This window comes from Chiroxiphia lanceolata, chromosome 9 (assembly GCF_009829145.1).
Source record: "Chiroxiphia lanceolata isolate bChiLan1 chromosome 9, bChiLan1.pri, whole genome shotgun sequence".
Taxonomy (NCBI): domain Eukaryota; kingdom Metazoa; phylum Chordata; class Aves; order Passeriformes; family Pipridae; genus Chiroxiphia; species Chiroxiphia lanceolata.
This window is the reverse complement of record NC_045645.1, coordinates 8,233,565-8,259,114: the sequence shown is the minus strand read 5'-3', so window position 1 is coordinate 8,259,114 and position 25,550 is coordinate 8,233,565. Positions and strand designations below refer to the sequence as shown.

The window sequence follows — 25,550 nt, the reverse complement described above, 5'->3', positions numbered from 1 at the left end:
TTCCAATTCATTGTTTGTCCTCTGATTTGGCTCATGTAAGCTGCCGGTGGGTGGGTGTTGTATCCTGTTGCTTAGTTCAGATTTCAAGGGTTTAGGTACCTGGCTTCTGTTGAAATAAAAAGGAAGTTATCTGCATCTCTGAAAATCTCTTAGGCACATCAATGACAGTAATGTGGAAAGGCTTTTTAATAAGAATACATACCTGCTTGCAGTGCTATTTCTTGCTCAGTTTTCACACCCAAGCAGGAAAAATAACAAGTATTTATTTTCCTAGTCGATTATTCTCTTTTATCTTCAATCAAGACGAATGTGTCTGAGTGTCTGCTGTGCTTAATGGGTGTTTGAGGGCTTGAAGGTGTTTTTCAGCCTGACTTGTATGTAGATCTGTGGAAGTGCTTTACTGAGACCCTTTGTTCATGGAAGGTTATGGAAGCAAAAGCAACAGAGCTTGTTTCAACCCTGTGTTGCAGTGCTTTAAATATCTAAGTACAACTATACTACAGATACTAGTTTGTTGAGCTAGAGGGGTGTGCTAAAGCTGTGATCGAGAAGGTGAAGATTTGTTTAGAATTTCCGTGTTCTGAGGAATGGAGAGTGAGGAATTTTACAAAACTTGAAGGATCACACTCAACAAAATAACTACCCTTGTTCTTCAAAGTTCCTTTTTCCACATCTTTCCTTTTTCTTCCATTTAAACCTTCCCTTTGGGCATAATCAGGAAGTTGCTCTTTAATCAGATAGTGAGATAAGTAATAGCAGAACATAATCTACAGTAATTATTTGTCAGAGCAAATGTTCGTTTGAGATCTGACATCTGGATTGTTTTTATTTCCATTGTACATGGCTTAGCAGTAAACAAAAATTCCTCAGCCTATATAGAGACAAGTTAGGGTAGACTTGCTTTACTTCAGAAACAGAAATATTTTCTTCTGTATAAATAGGAGTAAACAATAAAATAAATAATTTTATATTAACAATCTGCTGCTATTAAAATATGAATTTACCTTAATTTTAATATGTACCAGTAATGTAATTTGATAGATTTAGAAATGCTAAGTTTATTGTTCAAATTGTAACTTTTCATGTGTGTGCTAATTTATTAACAAAATCTTTATGAAAGTAAATATCTATGTACAGAAGATAATGTTAAAACCGTAGAGCTTACTGTTTTTCTGCATCTGTGAAAGGAGAAAAGATTCCATATGCTGTCTAGAGAGAGATACTCTTGATTTTTTTAATAATAGTAACACTTGCGAGGAGTATGTTGGTTTTTTCCCTTTCTTACTGTTATGTCTGACTACCAAGAATTTATTGATGATAATTCCCCTGTCATCAGTAGTCACTTTTAAACTTGAATAAATGCCTGTAGAGACAGGCTTGATATGACACAGCAAATCACTACGTGTGGAGTCTCTGAGCAGGTCGTGATTCCAGCAAGCCAAGCCAGCCTTCCTGCTTCTCCCTGAGCTTCCCGAGGGAAAGGTCTAAAATCTGACAGGCAAAGGGCATCAATCAGCTCGATTGGCCTGCTGGAAATGTTTCCTAGGTGCTGTGAACATAGGCATTGCTGTGTTTGCAGGGGTTAATAGATGGAATCTGATGCAATCCCTCCCACTTTTCCTAGCAGTTTTCATTAGACAAGTGCTCCATAGCAACAGTGAGATCACTGGAGACAGTATTTCATTGATTTCTCCCTCCCGCCCCCTTCCATTTTTGAGCCATTCTTATCACTGGAGTGCAGTTGGTGGAAAGACAGGGGGGGTTTATGCAGAGCCCTTATGTGGGCTTCTGTCTTGTAAATAATTTGGAAAGCAGAAATCCCTTTATATCTTTTGTGTTTAATGTTTCACTATGTATTTAAAGAGAGATACAGGCTTAGGGGGCTGGATAACTGTACCTGCTGTAGCTGATGTTCTTAAGTATTCTTGCATTGTTTGCTGGTCTTCTAGGGAAAAGAATAATGTAGAGCAAGACCTGAAGGAGAAAGAAGATGCCATCAAGCAGAGGACAAGTGAGGTCCAGGTAAATAAAACACTGAATTATTGTTCGGACACCTGATATTGCACCATGTGCTGCTTTAGTGACAGTGGGATTACTGAGTCTTTAGATCATGTCACTTATCCAGTAAAAAGAAAAAAAAAATTGGGGCTAAGAAAAAGAATGTACTTTGAAGTGTATTTTCTACATGACTGTGGGTTGGTGTAGGTGTGTATATTTATATAAATGTGTGAGCTTCTATAGCCTGCATGGAGTTTTAAATGAAAAAGATTGCAAAAGAACAGATTTTTTTTCTTTTTTTCCCTTTTTTCTTTTAAAAGACTATCTACTGTATAATTAAAACTAAAGAGGACACTGTAGCACTATAAATTAATTAATAAACTTAAGTGGCTCAATTAAAAGGGCTTGTGTATCGGGCTGCTTCTTATGAGTCTCAGTAATTACCAGCTTGGGAGGAATGTTGCCTCAAGTTAATTTTGCCTAATGTAAGTGAATTTTAAAAAGAATCTGTTGATTTTTATTTAAAAGGATGACATTGTAAAATTTAAATTTACAAGTGTTTTACAGGCATTGGAAATTATACAGTCAGCATCAGTGTTTAGGGTGCTGACTGTCTAGCCAAGCTCTGAATGAAGTACTGCAAAGCAATATTTCAATTAAATTTTAAATTGCTCTTTAAAAAAAAATCTTCAGTGTGATATCTGACCACTTATATTTGTTTCTAAATTTATTTTAGGAATCTACTATTTAAAATAATCTTTATTTGGTTAAGAGCAAATAGCGCAAGTGATCTCTGCATTTTAATTTTGATTGGGCTGAAAAGGAGCTAATGTGTTAAAACAGTTGAGAATTTGGTGTTTGGCTATTTAATATCCTTAAAGCCTGGATGATAATTAATAGTCTGACCTCTCTGGAGATAGTCAGGTGCTGGCCTGTTGGTCATGCTGGAAGGCAGCTTCAGCAGCTGCAGGAATTCATGCAGAAGTTGCCCATGCCTGTGATTCTGTCCCTGTGTGCCACAGTCATTCCCCACCCTGCAGATTGCCTTTCACACTTAAAAATCCCCGTGGGTATTCCTGGTTTTGCACACAAGATGATTTTGTTAGTGTGTGCTTGAATCTGTGTGTGTTCATGTTGAGTTCTCTGGTGTCTTTGCACTAAGGTAGATAAAAACCTTACCTTGAATGTTACAGTGTCATCGTATGTGTTCAGTGTTTGATAGTCAGCAGCATCACAGAATCAGTTTGTTGCATCAAGTTAAGCCTTTGTATCCTGAACAGTAATTTTGGAAGCAGCTGTCTCAGGTCTTTAACCTCTTAGCGATCACACAAGCTATTCAGGATCAAACAGGAAATGGCTGCAGCATTTATTTAAGCTGATGGCCCTTCACCTCTGGTCCCTTTCTTGCTCCTCAGTGTTGGAGGACCTGCATGTTTCAGCATACTTTCTAGGGCTCCAGAGAATAATGTGGCAGACTAAGGGTATCTTTACCTCATGCTTTTTTATTTTTGGTTTTATTCTAATGGTGACATTTCAAAGATGGTGTACAAAACCAGTGCTCTCTAACCTTCCACCTTGGTTCAAGCTAGTTTTGTGGCATCACACTCCTGAATTTCTGATAACAGAATTCCTTCCGTGGACACAAATTATAATGTCAAATATAGCTATGGTCAGTGATGAATCAAACTGATTTGTATAGGAGGAGACAAAGAATGACAGTTATTTTCTTCTATATTTTTTCTTCTATAAAATAGTTTATATACTACGTAAATAGCTACAAAAAAGCAAAGACAGAGAAAGTTTTCAGGAAAACATAGCATGCTGATGTGTTTCAATGTGCTTATTAAAATACCAGTGCCTTAGTAGCAAAGACTGAGGGGTGGTGTTTTCTTAAAGTTACGTGCTCCAAATACCCCTCTCAGCATTGGAATTTCTCTATTCTTTGTTGCAGTGCACCAATGCCATTGGAAAGTCAGTGAAGTTTAACTTTTCTGTCCTCTTTGAGGCTTAACAGTTCTTAGCACATGAATTGTTTGGAGAAGTACAGGCTGACAAGCTATTAAATCCATTGTCTTGTCTGCGAAAATACAGATCCTTAAACTTCTCTTATCCTACACTGCTTTAGCACGAAGAGTTATAATGATCATAAATCTAATACAAGGATTACTGTTACCATCAGAATGCCAGTTTATACCACCTCAAAAATGTTCATGGTTTTTCCATGAAATCTCATTCAGTGCTTGAACATTAATTGCTGCTGCTATGCTGAGGGTGTTCCTTGAAATCAAAGCTTAATTGGAGCCTGGTTTGCTTCATGAAGAGGTATCTTTGAATATTGTACCCATTCTGTGTATACTCCAACCTTTAATTTGAACATATGTGAATAAAAAAACCACTATGGGTTTGGGGTTTGGCTGGGGTTTTTTCCTTCTTTTCTCTTTTGGGAGCCATCAGGCTTAGTCAGGTCTCTTCAGTGCTTCTCTACTGCTGTGCCTAGGACAGACAAGAGTGGAGGTGACCTATATTTAGCATATATGTATGTGAATTCTTGCTTCCTTTCACAAAAAAGCAGCTGAAATCTCTTTAAGCTGTTACTTTTTCCCCCACTGCTTGCGTTAAGTGTCAGCTGATACTTGCTTTTCAAAGCAGTGTAAAAAATGAATGGATCAAGAATGTCCCAATTATCCAAGTCAGTAGCTGCTGTAAGAGCTTTTTGTTTGTGTGCTGGTTTGTCTTTCATGGATTAGAAATAACCAGTAATTCACCAAGTCTGGCTGCTGTACACCAGTCACATACCCTTTACTGAACTTCAAATTTGATTTGGGGGGGTTTTGTGGGGGGCTTTTGGTGTTCTGTGTTTTGGTTTGAGGAGTTTTTTGCATGGTTTTGGCTTTGGTTTTTTACATAAAAGCATTTATGATGTGTCTTCCAGTTGTCTTGAGGTTACCTAATTCCCTAGCATCTGACTGCTTGCACCATATGCCTTTCTATTTCTGTCTGGCTTTTTTGTCCTCGTTATGGGAGGTGTTAGCACACATAGATGAACTACCCCCTCACAAAAAAGAACCCAAACAAAACACCACTAAAAAAGGACAGCAGGATCGTAGCTTAGAGCAGCACACAAACGTATGATCTAATCAGAATTTCATGTCTCTCGTTTTCCTATCCTCCTTAATTTTATTTATCTCTATTCATTTTTTACTGTTGTTGATGATTCTTCCTTCAGTTACCATATTTTCTCAGAAAGGCAGCAATATTTTCTTTTCATCTAATACTTTTCCTTTTGTATTAATGCTTTTTGATCTCCCTGTATTATCTCTTCCTCTTGACTTTGACAATTCTTTCTTCATCCTGATTTCTTTCCTTGACATGTTTTTCAGTGTTATCTCTGCAGCTTCTTGAAGTATAACCATTCTTGTTGCTCAGAAATGAACTAATTACCATATGATGCTACTTAAGTACTTAGAACACGAGACACATACTTGCTGCTGTTTCGTAAATCAAAAGATGCCATATTGTGTTGTATGAAATGTGAATTCCTTACCAGTACTGTTACATGGAAAATAAGTTTTTGGCTGATTTTTGCAAAATTAGAGGCAGGAATGCCCTGGGAGGCAGTGCATTTGGGTTAATAATGCACCGCTTTGGTCTTTCACTGTGTCCCTAAAACCAATTCCTATTTTTGGCTATGTGGTTTTGAAGGTGGAAGGAGCAGAATAAAGAATTTCTGTTATCATAGAATCACAGAGTGGCTTGGGTTGGAAGAGACCTCAAAGACCATCTTTTTCCACCCTGGTTGCTCAAGGCCCCATCCAGCCTGGCGTGGAACACTTCCAGGGAGGGGGCATCCACAGCTTCTCTGGGCAACCTGTGCCAGGGCCTCATCACCCTTCCAGGGAAGGATTTCTTCTAAGACCTCATCTAACCCTGCCCTCTGGCAGTGTGAAGCCATTCCCCCTTGTCCTGTAACTCCACGCCCTGATAAAAAGTCCCTTTCCAGTTTTGTTATAAGCCCCCTTTAGGTCCTGGAGCCTTGACTTCTCCAGGGTGAACAACCTCAGCTGTTTCAGCCTGTCTTCATAGGAGGCTCCAGCCCTCAGAGCACCTTCATGGCCTCCTCTGGACTCCTCCAACAGGTCCATGTCTGTAACAAGGAACTCAGTAAAACATACTGCTGAAGCATGGGGCAGAGACAATGTAGCAGTCTGAATAAAGACTACTTCTAAATTCAAAATGAATCCCTGTTAATCTGTCTTGATGCACGATCCTCAGTACTTCAGTGAGATTTGTTTTACTAAAGAAAAGAAAACACAAATAACCTGATTATTTTTATGTCGTAGAATTAGAATTTGAGAATACTTGCTTGTCAGACATGCTGTCAGTGCTGGCTTCTGAAAGATAATTTGTTGATACTTCGAAATCTAAGTTAGTACTGCAGTGTGTGCTGCAGAATTTAGCGGTTAGTAGAGAGGGAACAAATGTAAAGCTGATCTGTTTTATTACAGGACCTACAAGATGAAGTAAAGCGGGAGAGCAGTAATCTGCAAAAGCTGCAAGCTCAGAAACAGGAAGCCCAGGAAACCCTTAATGATCTTGATGAGCAGAAGGCCAAGTTGGAAGAGCAACTTAATGACATCAGGCAGAAGTGTGCAGAGGAGGCCCACTTGGTAAGGTCTGGTGGGCAAGGCCCTTGGAAGAGTAAATGCCTTGTTTTGAACAGCTCAGCCTTTCAGAGTTACGGTTGTTGGGGCAGGAGAAAAAGCTTTTAACAAATAAATAGCCTGAGTGTCAAGGGTTTGTGAGCAACAGAGCATAGCAAATACATCACTCACTTCAGTGGCCTCCTAATTTATTATCAGAGTGTCAACAAACATATTGAGATATACTTGCACACAAATAAAGTTAAGAGCAAACAAACAATTCAAAATTATAATGCAAGTGTAATTAGAAGCACTAATTACTGGAACTGATTTCTTACTGATTAAAAAATACTATCTTATGTAATTTTTTTCCTAACATAAAGGTATTATATTTCTTTAAGGTCTAAAATTATCTTTTCAGTGTTAAAAATATCTGTGTTGGTCAGAAAAACAGAATACACTGTTCCTATTGAGACCAATAGAGAATTAACTGTCCATTTAGGTATGATCTATATCAGATCTATATCAGGTATTACCAGGTATGATAATTCATTCAGGTATGGTCTATAATCTCTGCAATAGCTATGAGATTTTTACTTTTTCTGGTCATAAATAATAGTATTTAGATGTGTTTGGAAGTGTTGATTGGTTTTTTGGGTGTGGGATTTTTGGTTTTTTTTTTTTACTTGAAGTACTGTTCGTGCTTTAGATTGCCATGCTGAAGGCTGAAATAACAAGCCAGGAATCAAAGATTTCGGCGTATGAAGATGAACTGACCAAAGCCCAAGAGGAGCTGAGTCGCCTGCAGCAAGAAACTGCAGAGCTTGAGCATTGCATAGAGTCTGGGAAAGCACAGCTGGGACCTCTTCAGCAACATCTGCAGGATTCACAACAGGAAATTAATTCAGTAAGGCAGTGTGAAAGACCCACCCCCTAAAAATAGCTTGAGCTGCCAACCTTTAGTGTGGTTTTTCTTCAGGGGAAGGCGTAGCTTTCTTTTTTCTTCACTGTTTGCTCATGTCTTCAGTTACTTACACATGTGTTCTGTGGTAGTAGCTGTTAGGATTCTTAGAGGGTGATTTAAGTCACTCAAGATACTTCATGATTTTTCTCCAAATTCTGTTAGTAAAAGGGATTAATTTATTATACTTTGTAAATAATTTGTCTTAATGTAATGGGTGAAAAATGGATAATGAAGACTTAAATTCTCTATGCTACTGCTTATTTAAGTTTTCACCCTCAGCCATGGCCTGGGGCACATTCTCACTATGCTTTAATTGATGTGAAGTCAGTATAAAATTGCTGATAACATTTACTTAGTGCATTGTTGAAGGGGGAAAGTAAAATGAATGTAAGAATAAATTGGGTTAAGATTAGATACTGAGAAGCAGAGATTTGGCTGCCCTGGTTTTAAGCCCTGTGCTTTGAAGCGTCTGCTGTTGTGTGGAAGACTTTCAGTTTCTGTCTATAATCAGTGATTTGTTATTACTTCAGTGGTGCATTAGCTTGCACACCCTTTCCTCATTGTTCTCCTCTGTGTTGCCACCTGTCTAATGTATTAGCCACTCTCATTGTTATCAAGTTAAAAACAAAAGACAAAGCCTACCTGTGAACTTTGAACCCTAGAAATGCCTGACTTTTCACACAACTCACATCTGTAACTTTCTAGTTTATTTTTTAAAAAAACTTCTACTGCTAGAGTTCATGCAAGACCACTTTTCTTCTGTTGAAGAGTTGTGTAACATTCATCATTTTTAAATTTGGCTTCTAGTTTTAGAAACTGAGAAGTAAACAAATGGGTTTTTCCATTGTTTCATCACAGGTAGAGGGAAGGTTGTACTATTTCAATGTTTATATACTGGTAAGAGGTGTTTGCAATGAACAGATTTGAGACTGATGTGTTATGCTTGACTGTAATACAGATCTTTTTTTAGTAGGTTTTATATCAGTACTCCTAATTTTATTGCTCTTGGCTCATAAATAAGGAACAATAGGTGCCTTGGTGCTTTAGGCAAGATTATCTCATGGTTGGTCTGAGTCAGTGTATTTGAAAGACACCTGGTGTTGTCTTTGCTGTCACCTGACTTGTGACACATGCAAGGACATGAAAACTCTATTAGGTGACTGACCTTGCAGAATTCAGTGGGCTTTAGGCACCTAAATGTCTGAACTGTGTTCATTCTTCTGCATAATCTACCAAGTCCAATAATTCCTTCCTAACTGGCAGGTTGGTTGTAGATGTTTGCTGTGAGGCACTGCATTAGGCACACCACTGAAATAATAATGTGTGATTGGAAGTGCCTGCTTAGGAAGTTTTTACACTTGGAAAGTCATGTGGGAGAAGATGACAAATATGTAATTTTCCTTCTTGGAAGATGAGAGTTCTAATAAAACAACCTTTTTAATTCAGAGTTTAAGGTAGTTGTAAATACATAACTAAAAAAACCCCACCCAATCACCAAAAAAACCCAGAACAAAACAAACAAAACCCCAACCAAAAACCTCCAGCAACATTAGACAAACAAAAAGCCCCTGAAAGCTTTGCAACTTTTCTTATGAGTTTGAGTAGAAACAAAGCAACTAATCTTGATGTTGCCAGTGCTGCAGTCTGCTTCTTGACAAAAGGTTCTCAGGTCTGTCCTTCAACCACATTACACCTCTGCTAAATCCGATTTCTGCTTATCCCTCACACTTCACATTTTGATACAAAGAACAGGGGGGTTATTATATTTGCTTTTGAAAATAAGAATTTCAGATATATCATTAATGTTATATTTGAGAGGGGATGGTCACAAACTGGCTTCCATGTGTTGCCATACTGATGCATATACATTTATTTCTGCTTACAGGTGCAGACAAAACTTCTCGAGCTGAAAGAACTGGAAAACAACCAATTTAGTTGGCACTCCCAGCAACATAGTCCACTTGTTAATGGGACTGTGGATCATTCCAGTCTTAGCAACAGCAGCAGTGAAACTGCAAACCTTAACGAGAATGCTGAAAAGGAAAGTGTAGCAGAAGAGGAACAAACAAACAGTGTGTCTCCAGTGAGTAGTGTTTTGCCTGCTTGTTCATGATGCAATGCAGCTGGGAAGTTGGAATAAGTTAAGAATGTATCAAGATCGATTATGTTTTTAAACACTTGCACAAGTGAAATTTCAGGGTATTTTTCTGAGGGACTGTGTTTCCACAATCTGAAAGTTCATAAGCAGAAAAGGAGACAATTTTAGCTTGCCTGGAAAGCGACAATAATTTTTTTTCCTGTATTTATCTCCGAAGCAAATATCATAAATTGAATAGTTAAAGGAGAGCAGCTGTCTCCATTTGGTGAAACAAGAATGAAATAAGGAATAGTACAAAAAATCTAAAACTATCTTGCTTTAAATGTTCCTCCTTATGTCTCAGTAGATTCTTGATTGATTTATTTTTTTAAAACTTTCACAGGTTTTATGGAACACTCCAGTATGTTCTATAATAACTATGAACCTCTTGAAGTATGCTTTAGTATATTCTGTGATCCTGTTTAATACTTAAAATTTTTTTGTGCAGTCTTGTATTTACTTATTTATGGTGCACTGCTTTTATCCTTGTACAGATAAGGAATAGTCCTGAAACAGCAGCCTCTGTTGTAGAAGAGAAAGAGACCCCAGCTGCAACTATTACCAAAAAAGTGAGTTTGTCCAGGTTTTGGGGGAGGAAGAAGTAAGTTAAAAAAAGTCCTGGTTAACTGTTTCAGGCTTCAATCATGGTCATGATAAACAAATAAATAAATTGTTACTTCTTACTCCTTTTATTTAGAGTGTGATATCATGAAAACATTTTGTCTCCTGTAGCAGGCAGGTTGCTGAGAAATATTTTGGCTCTCTCCATTGATGAATTTTGAATTCCAGCTGTCTCTTTGCTTTAAGCTTTAAGAAACCACTAAATGATAACAGGAGATGACATAAGTGTTTTCATCCTGCAAGTCTTAAAAATTTAATACCTTTCTCTCCTTTTGCATTGCCCAGGAAGATCCATTTGATGCTGAATCTCATCCCTTGCCTGATCTAGTTTCTGAAGCCAGCTTAGAGTTCTTCCAGTCTGACCCTTTTGTTGGCAGTAAGTAAATATTTCTCTCTAAGTGTAGACTTGCAGAAACAGGTCTTCTGTGAACACATCAGTCTCATCCTCACCTTGAAACTGTTCTTTGTAGAACAAATCTGAAGATGTGTGAGTGACAGGAGTGTGGAGTCAGTAGCATTACAAAAATAGAAATTATAGATATGAGTGTTCTGGGGTGTTTCTCCTTCCTTCATTTGGGCTTTCTAAATAGCTGTGAAAATGCTTCTTTCCCTCACTGCTCTTCCTGAGTGCTTCTCTTACCCCAGCCCCTCCCTCCCCCTGCCCTGGTGGCTTTTTGGCCTTAAAGGTGTGGGCCTTGGTGTGATTACGTGTGGTGGCACTAATCTAATTTACAGCACAAATCCACAAACGGGTCAGTGGAGGGTTCACTGAGCTGTGGTGTGGGGAGGGTGTGGGTGGTTGGGAATGAATGGCTGTGGCCTACTTATGGTGAGTTTGGAACTCAGGAAAAGGTAATGTGGAACTGCACCATCTGTTCGTCTTGGGGAAGTGCTCAGCTTTATTTTAAGAACTTGCCACTGACGAATGCTGTTGCTCTGCTTTTATTTTTTATGGAAGACATGATCTGCCTATATGGAGCCAGTTGGAGAAGGGGAGTTAATTTGAATTAGCTGCTGAAGCAGATGTTTTCAGCCACATTAATATGATTTTACACGCTTTCAGAATCAACATGGTCTGATCAATTTAGCTTGTGTCGGTTTGAAGGGAAAACAAGCTAAATTTGTTTCAGATCACTTGGCTTCTGAAAGAATGTCAGTGCAGATTTAATATTTTTAGTGAGTAAATTAAACTAATTTAAAACAGCTTGGATGTTTCTGTGTAGACATTGCTTGATCTTTGTTTATGTTGAAGTGGTCCTACTTACAGCATATGATAAGGCCTTTCTTTCAAGGAGAAAGGGTTGTGTGTTAGTAGCCAATTTTTTGGGCTTTGTGTGCTCAGAATGTTCTGGGTAGGTATCTACAGCTAAGAGGCAGTATATATGTCTCTCAGATATAGATGAGAAAGTAGAAATTATATAATTGGAATGATGCATCCAATACAGAAAGGAACACTTAGGAGCTACAGTGCACAGTGCCCTGTGAGAATTAATCAAAACTGGGACTCGTACCAGTAGTTAGCCTGGATTACTGCAGTGGTAAATACTGCCTAAAGTGGGTGTTTGTGGGCAACAGCCAACAGAAATGCAGCTTGGATGGCTGCTTTTGTGTGTGTGTCGTGATTGTAATAAGCTGCTTAATGAATATTTGCCTTTTTTTTAAACAGGTGATCCCTTCAAAGATGACCCTTTTGGAAAAATTGGTAAATAACTTCGTAACTTCTAACATGTTTGTTTTTTTCTAAATGGTTCCTACTAGAATGAAACCTAAATGGTTCTTTCTAGAATGTGGGGGAAAGTGTCACCACTTTCAGAGGGGAAAAAAAGGTGGAAATGCCACAAAAAGCCACTATAGGATATATATGGTAGTAGCAGCTGGCCACTTTGTTAAAGCTTCTCAGAGAAGCCCACTGCCACTGAACTTTGCTCTTGTTATTGAAAGTACCCCTAGTTGGGATTTAAGTATGTGAAGGTGGTAAACAGAAGGCCCCAAACTCTTGCTGCCTGTTTTGTATGCAAAAAAATAGGACTGTGTTCTTTTAAAGGCTCTTAACCTACCAACTTGCTTTAGAACTAAGTACCGAAAAGGTGGGAAGTCTCTCTTCAGACTGACTTTATAGGCAATGTCATTGCATTGTTTGCTCAACCCTGAGTGGAGCTTTTTTGCCACCTGAATTTATGGCAAAAAAAGGCAATATGACCAGTGGGAAGGCAATAACAAAACAGCACTGAGCACCAAGTGCCAGATAAGAAATATCAGTTGCGTCTGGGGAATAAAGGAGAGAAGGGCCAGGAGAGTTTTGATAAACATTAGGTTCTGTAAAAATGGTTCATTTTTAGGAGATTTGGTAATGAACCTATATGCTGAGATGATTTAGGAACTGAACCACTGTTTTCATGACGTGCAGAAAACTTTGGCTTGTCTAATGTTTTGAATCACAGAATACAAATTATTCACAGATGAATTTCATACTTCAAAGGTCCTTGATCTTAAACGTGTCACTTTGCGGCAGTATGAAGAAAGCAATATATTGTTTAGTTTTTAGGATATCGAGCTAAGGAAAGCAAGCAGAAATGTTAAGGAGATGTTTACTTTTTAGATCCCTTTGGTGGTGATCCCTTCAAAGGCTCAGACCCTTTTGCAGCTGACTCTTTTTTCAAACAATCCTCCACCGACCCTTTTGTGACTGCTGGCACTGATCCATTTAGCACTGCAGACAACAGTAATAATATCACAGTAAGTTTGGTATCATACCTTTTAATTTGTTGTATATGTGATTTGGACAAAGTAACCTATTTTGTACATTCAGACATGCCTTAAAAAATTGATATTCGCCAGTCATACAGATAAAGGTTACCTCTGATCCCCCGACTCTGTCTTGTCTTTTTTGTGTCCTAGTTTCTAGAAATAGTCACAGATGAAATAGAAGTAAAAATAAAAACATTTTAAAAATGTTCCATTGTGGAGCTTCATTGCTCCACAGCTAAGACCATTTGACAATAATGAATTAAGCTCAGGTGGTACTTGGTGGAACTTAATAAACCTGGAAAGAAACCCAATATTAACCTCACCAGGTCGTGTTGAGAGACTTGACTTTTGCCTTCATACTTGACAGGATCAAGAAGTATGTTCTGTATTTTATCTGAAATCTGATGTGGTATGGGGTTTCCCTGTGAAAAAGCCACGTGATCCTGTAGCTGTATGTTTGGGGGTTTTGGGGGGTTTTCTAATGACTGTCACTGAAGCCCTCTCGTAATGTGGAGCTTCTTACTGAATGTACCTCTTTCAAGTGTACTTCAGTGTAACTTTTAGCTGTCTACATTATAGCTGAGCAGTTATTGAATAGTCTTAAGCCTTTGATAAGGTAGAGTTGGGCATAGTACTCTCTCGGTGCAAACTAGAACTCGTTGAATATATTAAATTAAAAGCTGATAGACAATCTCAGCAGCTAAAATTCTTCATGTCATTGTTTGTCTCCATTCTTTTGCCATCTCCTTTCCTTCTCACTGCTGTTTCTGTTCATACCTCACTTCCAACTTTGTGTGTGTATAAAATATGCATAGACATATATAAAATGTAGATACATGTTATTAGAAAGCAAGATAAGTGCACCCACAGCAGCCATGAGAGTGAGAAATCCCTGCACCTGACAGTGGTGGTCCTGTCCCTCCCCGTGGTGTGCACATTATGCAGATCTCAAGGTCATGTTACACACCACAGCCTACACCTCCAACCTGGAAAATTAGGTTTCAAAAATCTTCAGTACTTGGCCTACTGTCCTTTTCAAAGTCTTGTTATTCTAAAATAACCAATTCTTGATCATATTACAGTCTGATAATAAGTGAAATACAAAAGAGGGAAAAAAAAAAAAAAGGAGATCAGAGCTGTGGGATTACCAGTGGATTCTTGAGATCTGTACCTCTGAACCGAAATGATGCATTCATCCTAAGTGCTTTACCACACACCTCTGGAGTGTTGTTATCCTGTAGTTGTATCTTCATGAAGATAGCTCTGAGTGTAGAAATCTGAGGCTAAAATGAGTGGTAGATATTCTTAACTCTTACATTAGTTGTTACCAAGTATGCTGCACATATTGTACCTTTTTTCCATCCTTTGAAAGAATTAATCAAAACAGTGAGGAGGAGTTTCTGTTAACAGACTGGTTTTCTGATGCTGATAAAAGCTGCTTCCAGAATGTTTTATCTTAAAACTTCTAAGCTAAAGTAAATCGTGATTGTATTCTTAGATTGAGGAATCTTTTAAGCTGAAAAACAAATTTCCCTCCAAAGGAATTTTTTATTTTAGACAGAGATATCAAAGAAGAATGATCCTTTTGCTCCTGGTGGAACAACTGTTACTACATCAAATGATCTAGGTAAAAGTAGATTATACACATCAGACTTCTTGGGGTTTATTTTTATTTGCTTTTATGTACTTTTGTTTTTAATCTTTTAACTGAATTTGCAACAAAGCATTTTAGGGATTTTTTGTGTTTTCTGAATTTTCCTATAAAGTGTGACATAAGGTGCCAGTTTGCAGAGGGGAATTTTTATAAACCAGAACTGAGTCTTTATCTGTAGCCTGTATCACTGAAGACTGATTCCACAAAAAATGTTCCTCTGCTTTACCTAAAGCTGGTACAAAATCTTGATCTAAGTATTTGGACTATTTGGATGGTTCACACTGCTTCCCATTAGAGTTGTTTTCAGAGATTTCTTGGTACTTTCCAAGTAACATACAAGATAACTTTGTACTATGAGAGGAGATGTGGGATAGAGTAAGTGCTTCATCAAGAATTTTTACTGCTACACTTTGCTCCTTCTGTTTTGCTATGACCCTCTCTCATCTGAGGGCTTAAACTGTTCTAGGGAAGACTCTTGTCTCCTGTTTTCCCAAGCTGCACTGACAAGTGATAATCCACAACATGAATCCACATGTGATTTTGTATTGTAAACCTGTTCAGTTTAATTGTAGGGGAAGATGGTGTTTCCTAGAGGTGCAGAAGTGAGTATGGCACTTCCTGCTCTACAGTAGAATAGCAGTTCTAATGTATTTTGAGGCACATGAGAATGAAAGAGTACTGCTGAATTAGATTGAGATAAGAGGTTCAGATACTTGATTCCATGAGTGGGTTTGCAGTCAGAAGTGAGCTCCTGTTCATGTTCACATATATATATATCTATATATATATATATGTATATTTATGGGTGCATGCACACAAAAAATCCCTTTGTGTGTATACATACATGTATCTCAGCAGAACATCCAGTGGTATAGTCATTTATACTTTCAGTGGAATTTAACTTTTTTTAACATAGGAAAACAGAATACCAGTATTTCTTTTGAATTACTCCCTGTTCAGGAGATTTGTTATTCACAATTGGAAGCTGACACTCAGAGTTTTTGTAAAAGCTACTTAATGGCCTGAAGTGCTCACCTCATAAAATACTTCACTTGAATTAGTTTATGTTGCAAACTATTTAAGAGTTGCTATCTTGTAGTGGGATTTTTTTTCAGTGTCTTTCATGTTTAGCTTTTAATATCATTCTGTGTACTTGATTTGTGTGTATTTAGCTACAGACCCCTTTGCCTCCCTGTTTGGAAGCGAATCCTTTGAAGGTGGCTTTGCTGACTTCAGCACGCTGTCAAAGGTAATGTGAAACTGCTGCTACCACAGCAAATGCATGAAACTGCAGTGACAAGACAGAGCTTACACCCTCTACCAACAATTTCATTACAGTTTTGCCACTACTAAATTTATAATGGCTGACTTTCTTGAAAAAGGGGGTTTGGTAGTAAATTCTCTTGTCCTGCAGTTCCACTGTGAAGAATGCAGTGCAATCTTTGTGGCTTTATAAGTATTTTCTCTTTTTGGAGTGATACTATAATTTATGTATTTATTTTTAAATTTGCTGAGCTTAGCTGCAGAAGTATTACTTTTGAATGTTTAACTGCATTCAGCTTTATATTGCTGTACACACTAACCATTCCTGATTTTTCTTCATTTTCAACCTTCTGGAGTATGTGGATGGTATGTGTAAAACCAAACAAAAGTATTCTCTTTTCTCTTAGCCCAGACTTTCAGTTCTGAATTAATGTGGCATTCTTGAAGAAAGAGTATAGTAGCATTGCACTGAAAATGTGTATGTTGCTGTTTTCTTTGTTGAAGGCCAACAATGAGGATCCCTTTAGCTCTTCCACGTCAGGCTCTGTCAGCAGCGTGATCATAACTAAAAACTTATTTGAGGAACCACCAGCTAAAAATGAGGATGTTCCTCCTGCACTGCCCCCTAAGACAGGAACTCCCACCAGGCCCTGTCCACCACCACCTGGTAAGAGCTGACAGTGAGAAGGGTTTACAATCAGCTGCTGAGTGTTGGCAGCGGGACAGTAACAACGAGGGGATGGTGAAGGGTCTGAATCTAAAATGAACGAACAAGATGCAGAACAAGTCCATTCCTGACCTGTTGGTCAGTTCCTCAGAGTTAAATTTTGCATGGTGTTTGGGATCATTGTTTGTTTGAAGAGACAAAGGATGTAGAAAACAGGAAAAAAGAAAACTTACTACGAGTATGTGCCAGAACACAGCATAGCTGTAAATTAAAAGGTTACTCATGTGATACACTGTGAATCTTGCATTAAATTATGTTCAAAGTGAGAATTTATTGTGTTTTATCTGTAGCAAAACCTCCATGTTTTAATGCAAAATTAATTAAATAGAGTTAAATGACTGGCTCAGCTTTTTAGATTAACTTTTTCCAGGTGGCCTTGCCAGAGGTCTCTAGCAGTAACAGTAATAAACCCAAGTTTCCTGGACTGTTTTCAGTGGTAGTGGAGTCCTCTGGGATACTCCATGGAACAAACCACTCTGCTATCCAGAAAAGACCATGATTATCAAAGATAACACCTTGTAGTTGCAACAACCTCATGTTACAACAGACTCCTCACACTCAGGTTTTTTTGCCAAGATAGGAAAACATGTTACTAGTATGTTACTAGTAATCCTTTTTAAGTTTCTGTCCTGTTTCCTTGTCTTTAAAAACTCTACTGCATCATTTTTTTTTCACTATTACACTCTACGGGTGAATTTTAAGGTGTTTTGGAAAACTGTAGCCTGAAACTTAAACAAGTATTCAATTTTCCTCAAAAGCAGAACACAGATATAGGAGTGTTAATACTGAATTTTAAACTCAGGTGTTTAGTTTGTAAAGCTGGTGTGAGATCAGGTTCATGCCAATGCCTTGCAAGTCATCAGTTTCATTGTAAATAATATTAAAACAGCTGACATGGAAAGTGATGATGTTTGAATGTTTGCTATTGGTCCTTATTTAAACAGAAAAAGGATTTCTGACTTGGTTGTATGGGAATGACTGTGACGTGATGCACTTTTGGAATTGAAGCTTCTAGGGGCAAAACAGCAGCATCCTTAACAGTAGATGACTAAAATAGCCTGTTTTGATATGCACAATTAAATATGTGGTTATCTTGATAACCATCTCAAATAAATTGATTTCCTAATGGAAATAAAAAATGGAGATGCTTAAGTGTATTTATTTCTAATTATTCCCTTTTTGTGCTTTAATTATTCCCTTTTTTATGCTTTTTCAAAGAAATGCCCCAAAATCTTCCTCTTAATTCTTCATGCTACAGGAAAATGTGTAGAAGGGTTGTTGCCCCTGAATTCTGTTGCCTCTCTAGGTACTGATAAGCACCCCCATTTCTTGATTTTGGAGAAGATTTAGAGGTTGTATATTTTATATTCTTACAATAATTAATCTTTCCTGTGCAGAAATAAAATTCCCTGGATGTCATTTGGAGTGCTTCTCCCACATCATTCAAGAAAGATGTATTTTTTGCCAGTAATAGGATCATAGAATCACAGAATTGTTTCAGTTGGAAGGGACCGTAAAGATCATCTTGTTCCACCCCCACTGCCAAGGGCAGGGACAACTTCCACTTCACCAGATTTCTTCAAAGCCCCTTTCAGCCTGATCCTGAACACTTCCAGGGATGGGGCAGCCACAGTGTCACCATCAGTTATAGATAGAACATCATCAGTGAGTGAGAGCTATCATGGCAAGGTTATCTGGGAAGTGTCTAAGTAAATCGTACATTCCCAAGGGGGTATTCTTTAAATCCAAATAAAAATCTCTTTTGGTCTTATGAAAGAATTTTTAGACTAACTTGTAACAGTGATATACAAAAATAATAAGCACTTTGGTTAAATTCTGAATTTTAATCAAAAATGGCAACAGAAGCAAGTTTTAAAAGACAACCACTGTTAGTGCTGGAATCACTTGCAGAACCTGAGAGCAGAATTCAAGAAACTGCACTGAAACCTCTTCTGTAAATGGTAACATACAGAGAGAATGGTGGGATGAAATTCAGCTCAACTGTTCTTGGAACTGTTTGGGTTAATGTCCTCAAAGGAGTTGAAACCTGACTGGGGTTAAGTTGAAAAAAGAACAACATAAGTGGGAGCTTGTTCCTGATTCTGTTTATTTGCAGCTACTTGGGCAAGAATTAAGAAAATAATTCAGCCTATGATTGCCTGTTGTGATGCTCTTTCATTCTGTTAGTTGAAAAACTACAGGAATTCCTGGTGTTAGCATAGTGAGAGTTGAGTTCTGAGGACTGAGACGTATATGATAATAAATTTCTGGTCTCTGAATGAAATTATGTTAACTTCATCCAAACAAATAATAAAAGAGCCTTGCTGGAATGATCACAGGCAGTTGATCAGCAGAAAAAAATACTGTGCTGATAGAATAGATACTCAAAACTGTCAGAAATTCTCTTGCCAAAATAATTAAAATATAATTGTGTTCCTGAATCATTAACATACATGTGTTCCTTTTTACCTGATTACCCTTTCAGAAATTATGGACCCTCGTTTTTTAAACTGTCAACCCTTCCTCTGAAATTACAACTCCACTAGTTCACGGGAAGAGGTTGCATCCCAAGTAGCTTTTGAACTGTGGTTTGTTTTTTTTTTTTACAAGTTTTGGCATGTTATTACCTGCTATCCTAAATTCATTTTAAATTCATTTTAATCTAAGGGAAAAGACCTATCAATCAAATAGACTCTTCAGATTCCTTTAAACCGAGCGATCCATTTCAGCCTTTCCCCACCCCAGACATTCCCAAAGAACAAGAAGCAAATCTATTCTGTGATCCATTTGCTCCCACCAGCATCAGTAAAGAGGCTGACCCCAACAATTTTGCAAACTTCAGTACTGTGAGTAAACACTTTTTTACGTTTGTTTCAGTATAATGGCAGCTTTGAAATGTTCACACTGAAGTTTTCAGTCTAATTTAAAACATTAAAACATATCCCATGTACAAAAGGGATATTGCTTCCAGTTAAAACAGTGTTTACATTTCGTTTACAGCTGAGGCTGTCCTAAAACAAAGTACTGCAAAATGTTATAGCTGATGTTTAAATTGCATTGTTTTTATGAGGTTTTTTTCATGGAGGCCTCCAAGCTTTTAGAAAATAGGACTTTAAAAATATCTATGTTCTGGGGATTATCCATTTTATCAGCATGTGCTGATTTTAGTTTAGCTATCACTGAACTGTTTGGTCGTAATTTTAATGTACCGAAATATTGATAAACAGCCTCTTAACAGTGTATATTAATGAAATATAATTTGTTGAGTTTTGAGTGGCTAGTAAATTCCAGACTGATGTTCAATTAAGTAAAAAGTAGTAAGTGTCTCTTTATAACCAGAATTCATTTCATAGAAGTCGTGGTGTCCAAGCAGTAGAAGCAAATCTAAAGGTTTGTGCATGCCTATATATTATTTTTTTCTTTTGAGCTTTTGCAAGTAGGAGTTTTGAAAGGCATCCTCTCACTTTCAAGCCTGATACCTGTTAAATGCAATTTGCATTTACAGTATCTTGACCATACTGCTTTTTTTCTGTTCAGGCCTAATAAACTATGTGCTTGATTGAAGTAAACTGAGGATTGTCAGGCTCTCAAAATAGACTTGCACTGGTTGGTGTGTCTTGTAGCATGATAATTTCTGAAATGTGGTTATTGATCTGTGGTATTAGTTAGAGGGACTGAGAAGCCAATTTGGAGGAGACCGTATAGAGAAAGTAAAAAATGTTCATTATCTTTGTGAAGGAAAAAAATACTCTTTCCGAGCTGCAATTACTGAAAATATTGAGTGAACTGTGGAGAAAACTTAAGTGTTTCTACGTTTATTTCCCAGAGAAGGATCTCAAAGCAAAGAGTAGCTGGAGTATGATAGGATAACCCTTTCAGAGTTAGTGTTGGGACATTCATGAACACATGGACGTCACCTACTTCTTAGTTTTTCTGCATGTTTACTAGAAACAAACTTTAGCATAATCCTTCTTTAAGATAAATTTATTTAAATTACTTAAACTCTATTTAAGATTAACTGGCTCTAATTTATCATCATTGTACCACAGATATTTAGTTCACATTCTGTTCACATCAATATACATGGAAATAATCTCTTTTTTTTCCCTCTTATATCATGCTGAGCTTTCTCTATATGACTACTAAGCTTCTAACTGTACAGTTACCTTATTATTTTACTGCTTCTTGGCAGAAGTATTTTTCATGTACACATTTAGAAACAGTCAGTCTACAGCTAAATTTTTGTAGTTATTGTCACCTGGAAAAATCATCCCTAATGAAAGCAAGGTAAATCAGGATGGCCTAATACTGTGAATAGGGGTGTGTTTTGCAAAATGTTCTGATTTATTTAGGTTTTTTTGTATAGACTGGTTTTCTTTAATCCAAAATAAAACTGTATTTGAATTATAGCACTTTCTGCTCAGTAACATTTTTGAAACTTAATACTGAATTTTGAAACATGGCATATTTCATTAAAATACATCAGTTGGATGGCTTGAATGCAGTTCTTAAACCTTAGACTAAGCCAATCTTAATAATGTATTACAACTAAAAACAAGTAATATTTTGAAGATTAGAATATATACAATTATTGAAAAACTCTAATTGTTGCTTAAACCAAGAGCTTGGACACTCATAGTTATCTCTGTATTATTAATCTGATTTATTTTGTCTTTTAAAAATGCAGTATTCTACTGAGGAAGACATGATTGAATGGGCTAAGAGAGAAAGTGAGAGAGAAGAGAAAGAAAGATTGGCAAGACTAAAACAGCAAGAGCAAGAAGACTTGGAACTGGCTATTGCACTCAGTAAATCTGAAATATCAGAAGCATGAAGTTTAGAATAAGATTTTATCTCACGTAAACTGTTTTGTCCCTTTTCCTGAATACCTAACCTATTTAAATGTTAATCAGAAAATGCATATATACAAGAAACTATGAAAGGTTTTAAATTTCTGAAAGTGATGTGAATGTTTCTGCTAAATTCAATCCTTTTGGTTACTGTTTGAATAACTGTTAAGTTTAGCATTCAATTTCTCTCAAGTTTTCAGGAGAATGAAGTACTTTTCCCAGCTGAAAGCAAATAATTTTAAAATGCAGATAGAGAGATTGTGGTTTGACTGTAATCTATCAGCAGTTGGTAATTGAGCATAAAGTGAACACAGCAATTATTCTGTCATGGCTGACTGTCTCCCATCAAGCAGTTAGTCATTGCAAACCTTTTATCCTTCTAAAGAGGTTTTAGTAATGCCAGAGTTGTGGAGTGCTTTATTTTATATGTATGCACATAGATTTTTCTCCTCATTGAAGATTTTACGTTGGATTTGACGTTATCTTCATGGAGTCTACATCAGAAAGAATGTGTCTTTCTGAAACCTTCTTTGCTTTTACTTGCATGGTCATAGGTTTTAAGACAGACCTGTTATTTTGTTTTATAAGGCAATTAAGCTGAAGATTCATGTGCATTTGCTGTTGGCTAAGGTGACTGTCAAATTGTGAGACCCCACTGCTATTTGAGCCACTTTTGCCTGTTAAATATGCAGCTGAACTGGCAAGTTAATAAGTTCCATTTGAAATAGGATTGAGAATAGAAAGAAAAAAACTGGTAGTCTGATTTCTATTTTTTTTTTTTAACAACAGTGTTTTCTGTATATGTAATTTATTGAATGCCAACTGATAGTTGCACCTTAAACTGAATGAGTTCTGAATGGTCACTGAGTCAGAGTAGGATTGATAGAATGTTAATGAAAATATCTTAATGAAAATAACTTATTGTTCATTTTGAAAGAATTCTATTTGGAAAATCAGTTTCATTAAAATAATTCCCAAAAGAATAATCTTGTGCCCTGTCTAAGAAAAATCAATGGCAGCAGCATAAAAATCTAGAGGGTTTTTTTTACCTTGCACTTTTAATCTGTGGTATTTCTTTTGAGGAAATTGAAGTGTTTCAACACAAAGCACTGGGGCAAACGGGGAGAACTCAGCCATGTTTCAGTATATTTAAGCTCTTCCCATTACCTATCAATGCTGCTGTTGCATGAGTTTGAGGGATTTCAATTTTTCAGGAAAAATGAGTAACCTGACTGGGATGGTTTTTCTTTTGCACTGGGAGATGAGCGTTTAAACACCTGCTCAAAAAAAGTAACTTAAAATTTTGCAAGTATTAAATAGTTATAACTTATCTTATACATCTTTGTAATGAGTGTACACTAATCTTGCAAATCATATGCTTAACTGGATTACATAGTTTCTTATCTTTTGTTAAAAATGTATACTCAGTGGACCAACATGATATTATATGTATATATTATATATATATTCCTGCTTTCCTTTACGGAATTTAAAGTTTTGAGTCATTTGATGTTACATTTCATGTTACTGACTCTGACTATAGTACTTTTACTCAGACTACCAACAAACCACTGCTGTGAGCTAAAATGGCATTACTTTATGAAGTTTTAACTGTTTTTTTTAAACAACTTGTTCAGGTGGGATTAGCCTCTATTTATAGACTTCCCTTTTGTTTAAAAACTCTAACAATAGCCTGTAATTATGAAGAAATAAAGTTTAAATACATAAATGTGAACTGTTTGCCTATTTTTTCAAGAGGGTGCTGTGAGCTGTAAAGCAACAAGTCAATGTAATGCAATATAAGATATTCTGGTTGTAGCCTGGTGGGAGTGGGTTAATTTTCAGAGAGAAAAGTTGCCTGGATCTCGAGGTTAGCTGAAGTGCACACTAATCCCAGCTGTCACTCGCTTCATCAGGAGTTGTGGCGACTTCAAAGAAAATTTGGGCTACTCTTGCCCAAGGAGGGGGCAAGAGTAGAGTCTTCTGCCTGCACAGGAGTTACAGAGCCCAAATGTTTAGATACTTAAGGTTTATCTGTGAAAATATGGAAGCATCCTCTACTGGCTGCTGCCAACATACAGGGCTCAAGGGATCTTTAATTTGACCCAGCATATATAGCATATATGATTCTTTTGAATATGTCTGTCAGCATAATGTGTCCCCCTGTGTCAAGGCATAGAGGGCTTGGTCAGAGGTTTAGGAGTTCCAACAACCATTTACATATGTTTTTGATCCTTTTGGTACAGTATAATATATCAATTAATATACTCATCTAAGTGGACCCAAATCTCTTTACCTGTTTTCTTTTAATGAGATATCAGTTGAATTAGGCAATGTAATATCTTCATTAATTTTATCAGGTTCACACACATTCTTGAGGCTATTTGAAGACGTCTGTGGGCTGTCCATTCTTTTTCTCTTAAGTCTCCTGTCAAGTTTCCATCTCAGATGCATTTTGCCTCTGGTTGTGCTACTTTCAACCCACTTTCCCCTCCAAACTGTGTGCAGTCCATTTTACTCTTTATGATGAAATTGAAGATGGTTGCTAATCATCTTGATAATTTGATATCCTCTTTTCACTGTCTGACTTCCTATATGATGATGTTCTGTCATATAAAAGTTTCTGTTGCATTCACAGGATACCTCTGAACTCTAGAGAGATTATCTCATGTCTGGCAGATGCATTGGACACTTGACAGTTACAATTCCAAGGCAAGTTATCTGAATCCACTAAACTAGAAACTGTATTGGACAGTGTACAGGGGATTAATGTTAAGTCTGTTGCATCACTCTGAAGTATTGACAAGGAACACAATGGCAATAATGGTGCTTAATGAAGGAACTGACACACTGGGCTGAGCAGAATTCTCTAGAAAACCATCTGCTTCAGCACAGTGGACTTTAAGCCAGGAGATTTGATGTGACAGTGAATGCAAACCCTTCTGCTTGATACTGAAAAGCTGTTGTGTTGGACCTCGATGTTGGACTTACTTATTTCTTTGGCCTTTGCCACCTGATGCCCCTGCTGTGGGTCACCTCTTCCAGAAGTAGCATCCAGCTGTCGGAACTGTGTTGCCTCCTGTTGTTTCCACAGTAACTTGTCATCACTTTCATTTACCTACTTAAGTTTAAATTGTCTGTTTCAGAATTTGAATATTTTGCAGAATTATGAGTTCAATATTGGAATGTTTCAGTCATGCTTTAGCCGGAATCTTCGAAGCCATTGTGTGCATGGATGTGTAACCTGTTTTTGCAATACTGACAGAACGGAAGAGGATTTGTTTGCCTTGTACAATTATAAAACAAAAGGCAATGTCAAATTAAAGAAAAGAGTCAGCAGTTCATACTGGGAAGTAGACAGTAATTTTCCCAAACTGAAGATCCTTCTTGATGCAAGTTTGAAGTCTGAGCTTTAGTTGCCCATGTGAGTGTTACTGACCTCTTGAGTTCTCTACAGAGTTGTGTTTCCAGGGAGCCCTGAGACTAAAATGAAGAAAGCTGCAGAACTGGAAAGAAAGGGAGGGAAGACAGTGTAATGGTAAGGAATTTCTCCTGTGGGGGAGAAGTCAAGGAGGGGGGAAAAAAAAAAGTAAAAATATTTTCTTTTTGTGCTTATAGGCTATAGATGAGTATGAGAACTCCTCATTGGGGGTTTTTGTGGGAAGCTTCACAGGAAATTTTGGCCTATGACTGTTATCCCAGGAAGAATGGAAAGGAACTTCTGATTTGTCAGGTGACAAGCCATCAAGTCTAGGTCAGTAGTATCAGTCGTTTTCATCCACAACCTCTACAGAAACAGGCATAGCGAAAGAAATACATAAATAACACCAGCTGCATTGCTGTTCCTTGCTCAGAATACTTCAAAATTCCTGCTGTGCTAAAATGGAGAGATCTTCCTGGATCTTAGATTGTAACTGAAAACAAAGAGCATTAGTTTTTAGAGCAGGT

At 37.2% G+C, this 25,550-nt stretch overlaps 1 protein-coding gene across 6 annotated transcripts in view; it reads left to right on the top strand.

Annotated features, from left to right (window-relative positions):
- The window catches only part of EPS15 (epidermal growth factor receptor pathway substrate 15), a 69,059-nt gene extending 45,722 nt beyond the window's left edge, over positions 1-23,337 (top strand). For 5 of the 6 annotated variants that reach the window (XM_032695793.1, XM_032695792.1, XM_032695797.1 and 2 more), the window contains 13 exons: positions 1,950-2,022; positions 6,504-6,665; positions 7,348-7,545; positions 9,488-9,685; positions 10,234-10,308; positions 10,646-10,736; positions 12,027-12,062; positions 12,960-13,096; positions 14,666-14,735; positions 15,935-16,011; positions 16,530-16,692; positions 19,420-19,598; positions 21,440-23,337. In XM_032695793.1, the coding sequence (XP_032551684.1) occupies positions 1,950-2,022; positions 6,504-6,665; positions 7,348-7,545; positions 9,488-9,685; positions 10,234-10,308; positions 10,646-10,736; positions 12,027-12,062; positions 12,960-13,096; positions 14,666-14,735; positions 15,935-16,011; positions 16,530-16,692; positions 19,420-19,598; positions 21,440-21,586 (1,606 nt within the window). In that variant the 3' untranslated portion in view covers positions 21,587-23,337. The remainder of the gene's footprint in view (positions 1-1,949; positions 2,023-6,503; positions 6,666-7,347; positions 7,546-9,487; positions 9,686-10,233; positions 10,309-10,645; positions 10,737-12,026; positions 12,063-12,959; positions 13,097-14,665; positions 14,736-15,934; positions 16,012-16,529; positions 16,693-19,419; positions 19,599-21,439) is intronic. The other variant, XM_032695796.1, reaches the window with a different exon arrangement.
- The last annotated feature ends 2,213 nt before the right edge of the window (positions 23,338-25,550 follow it).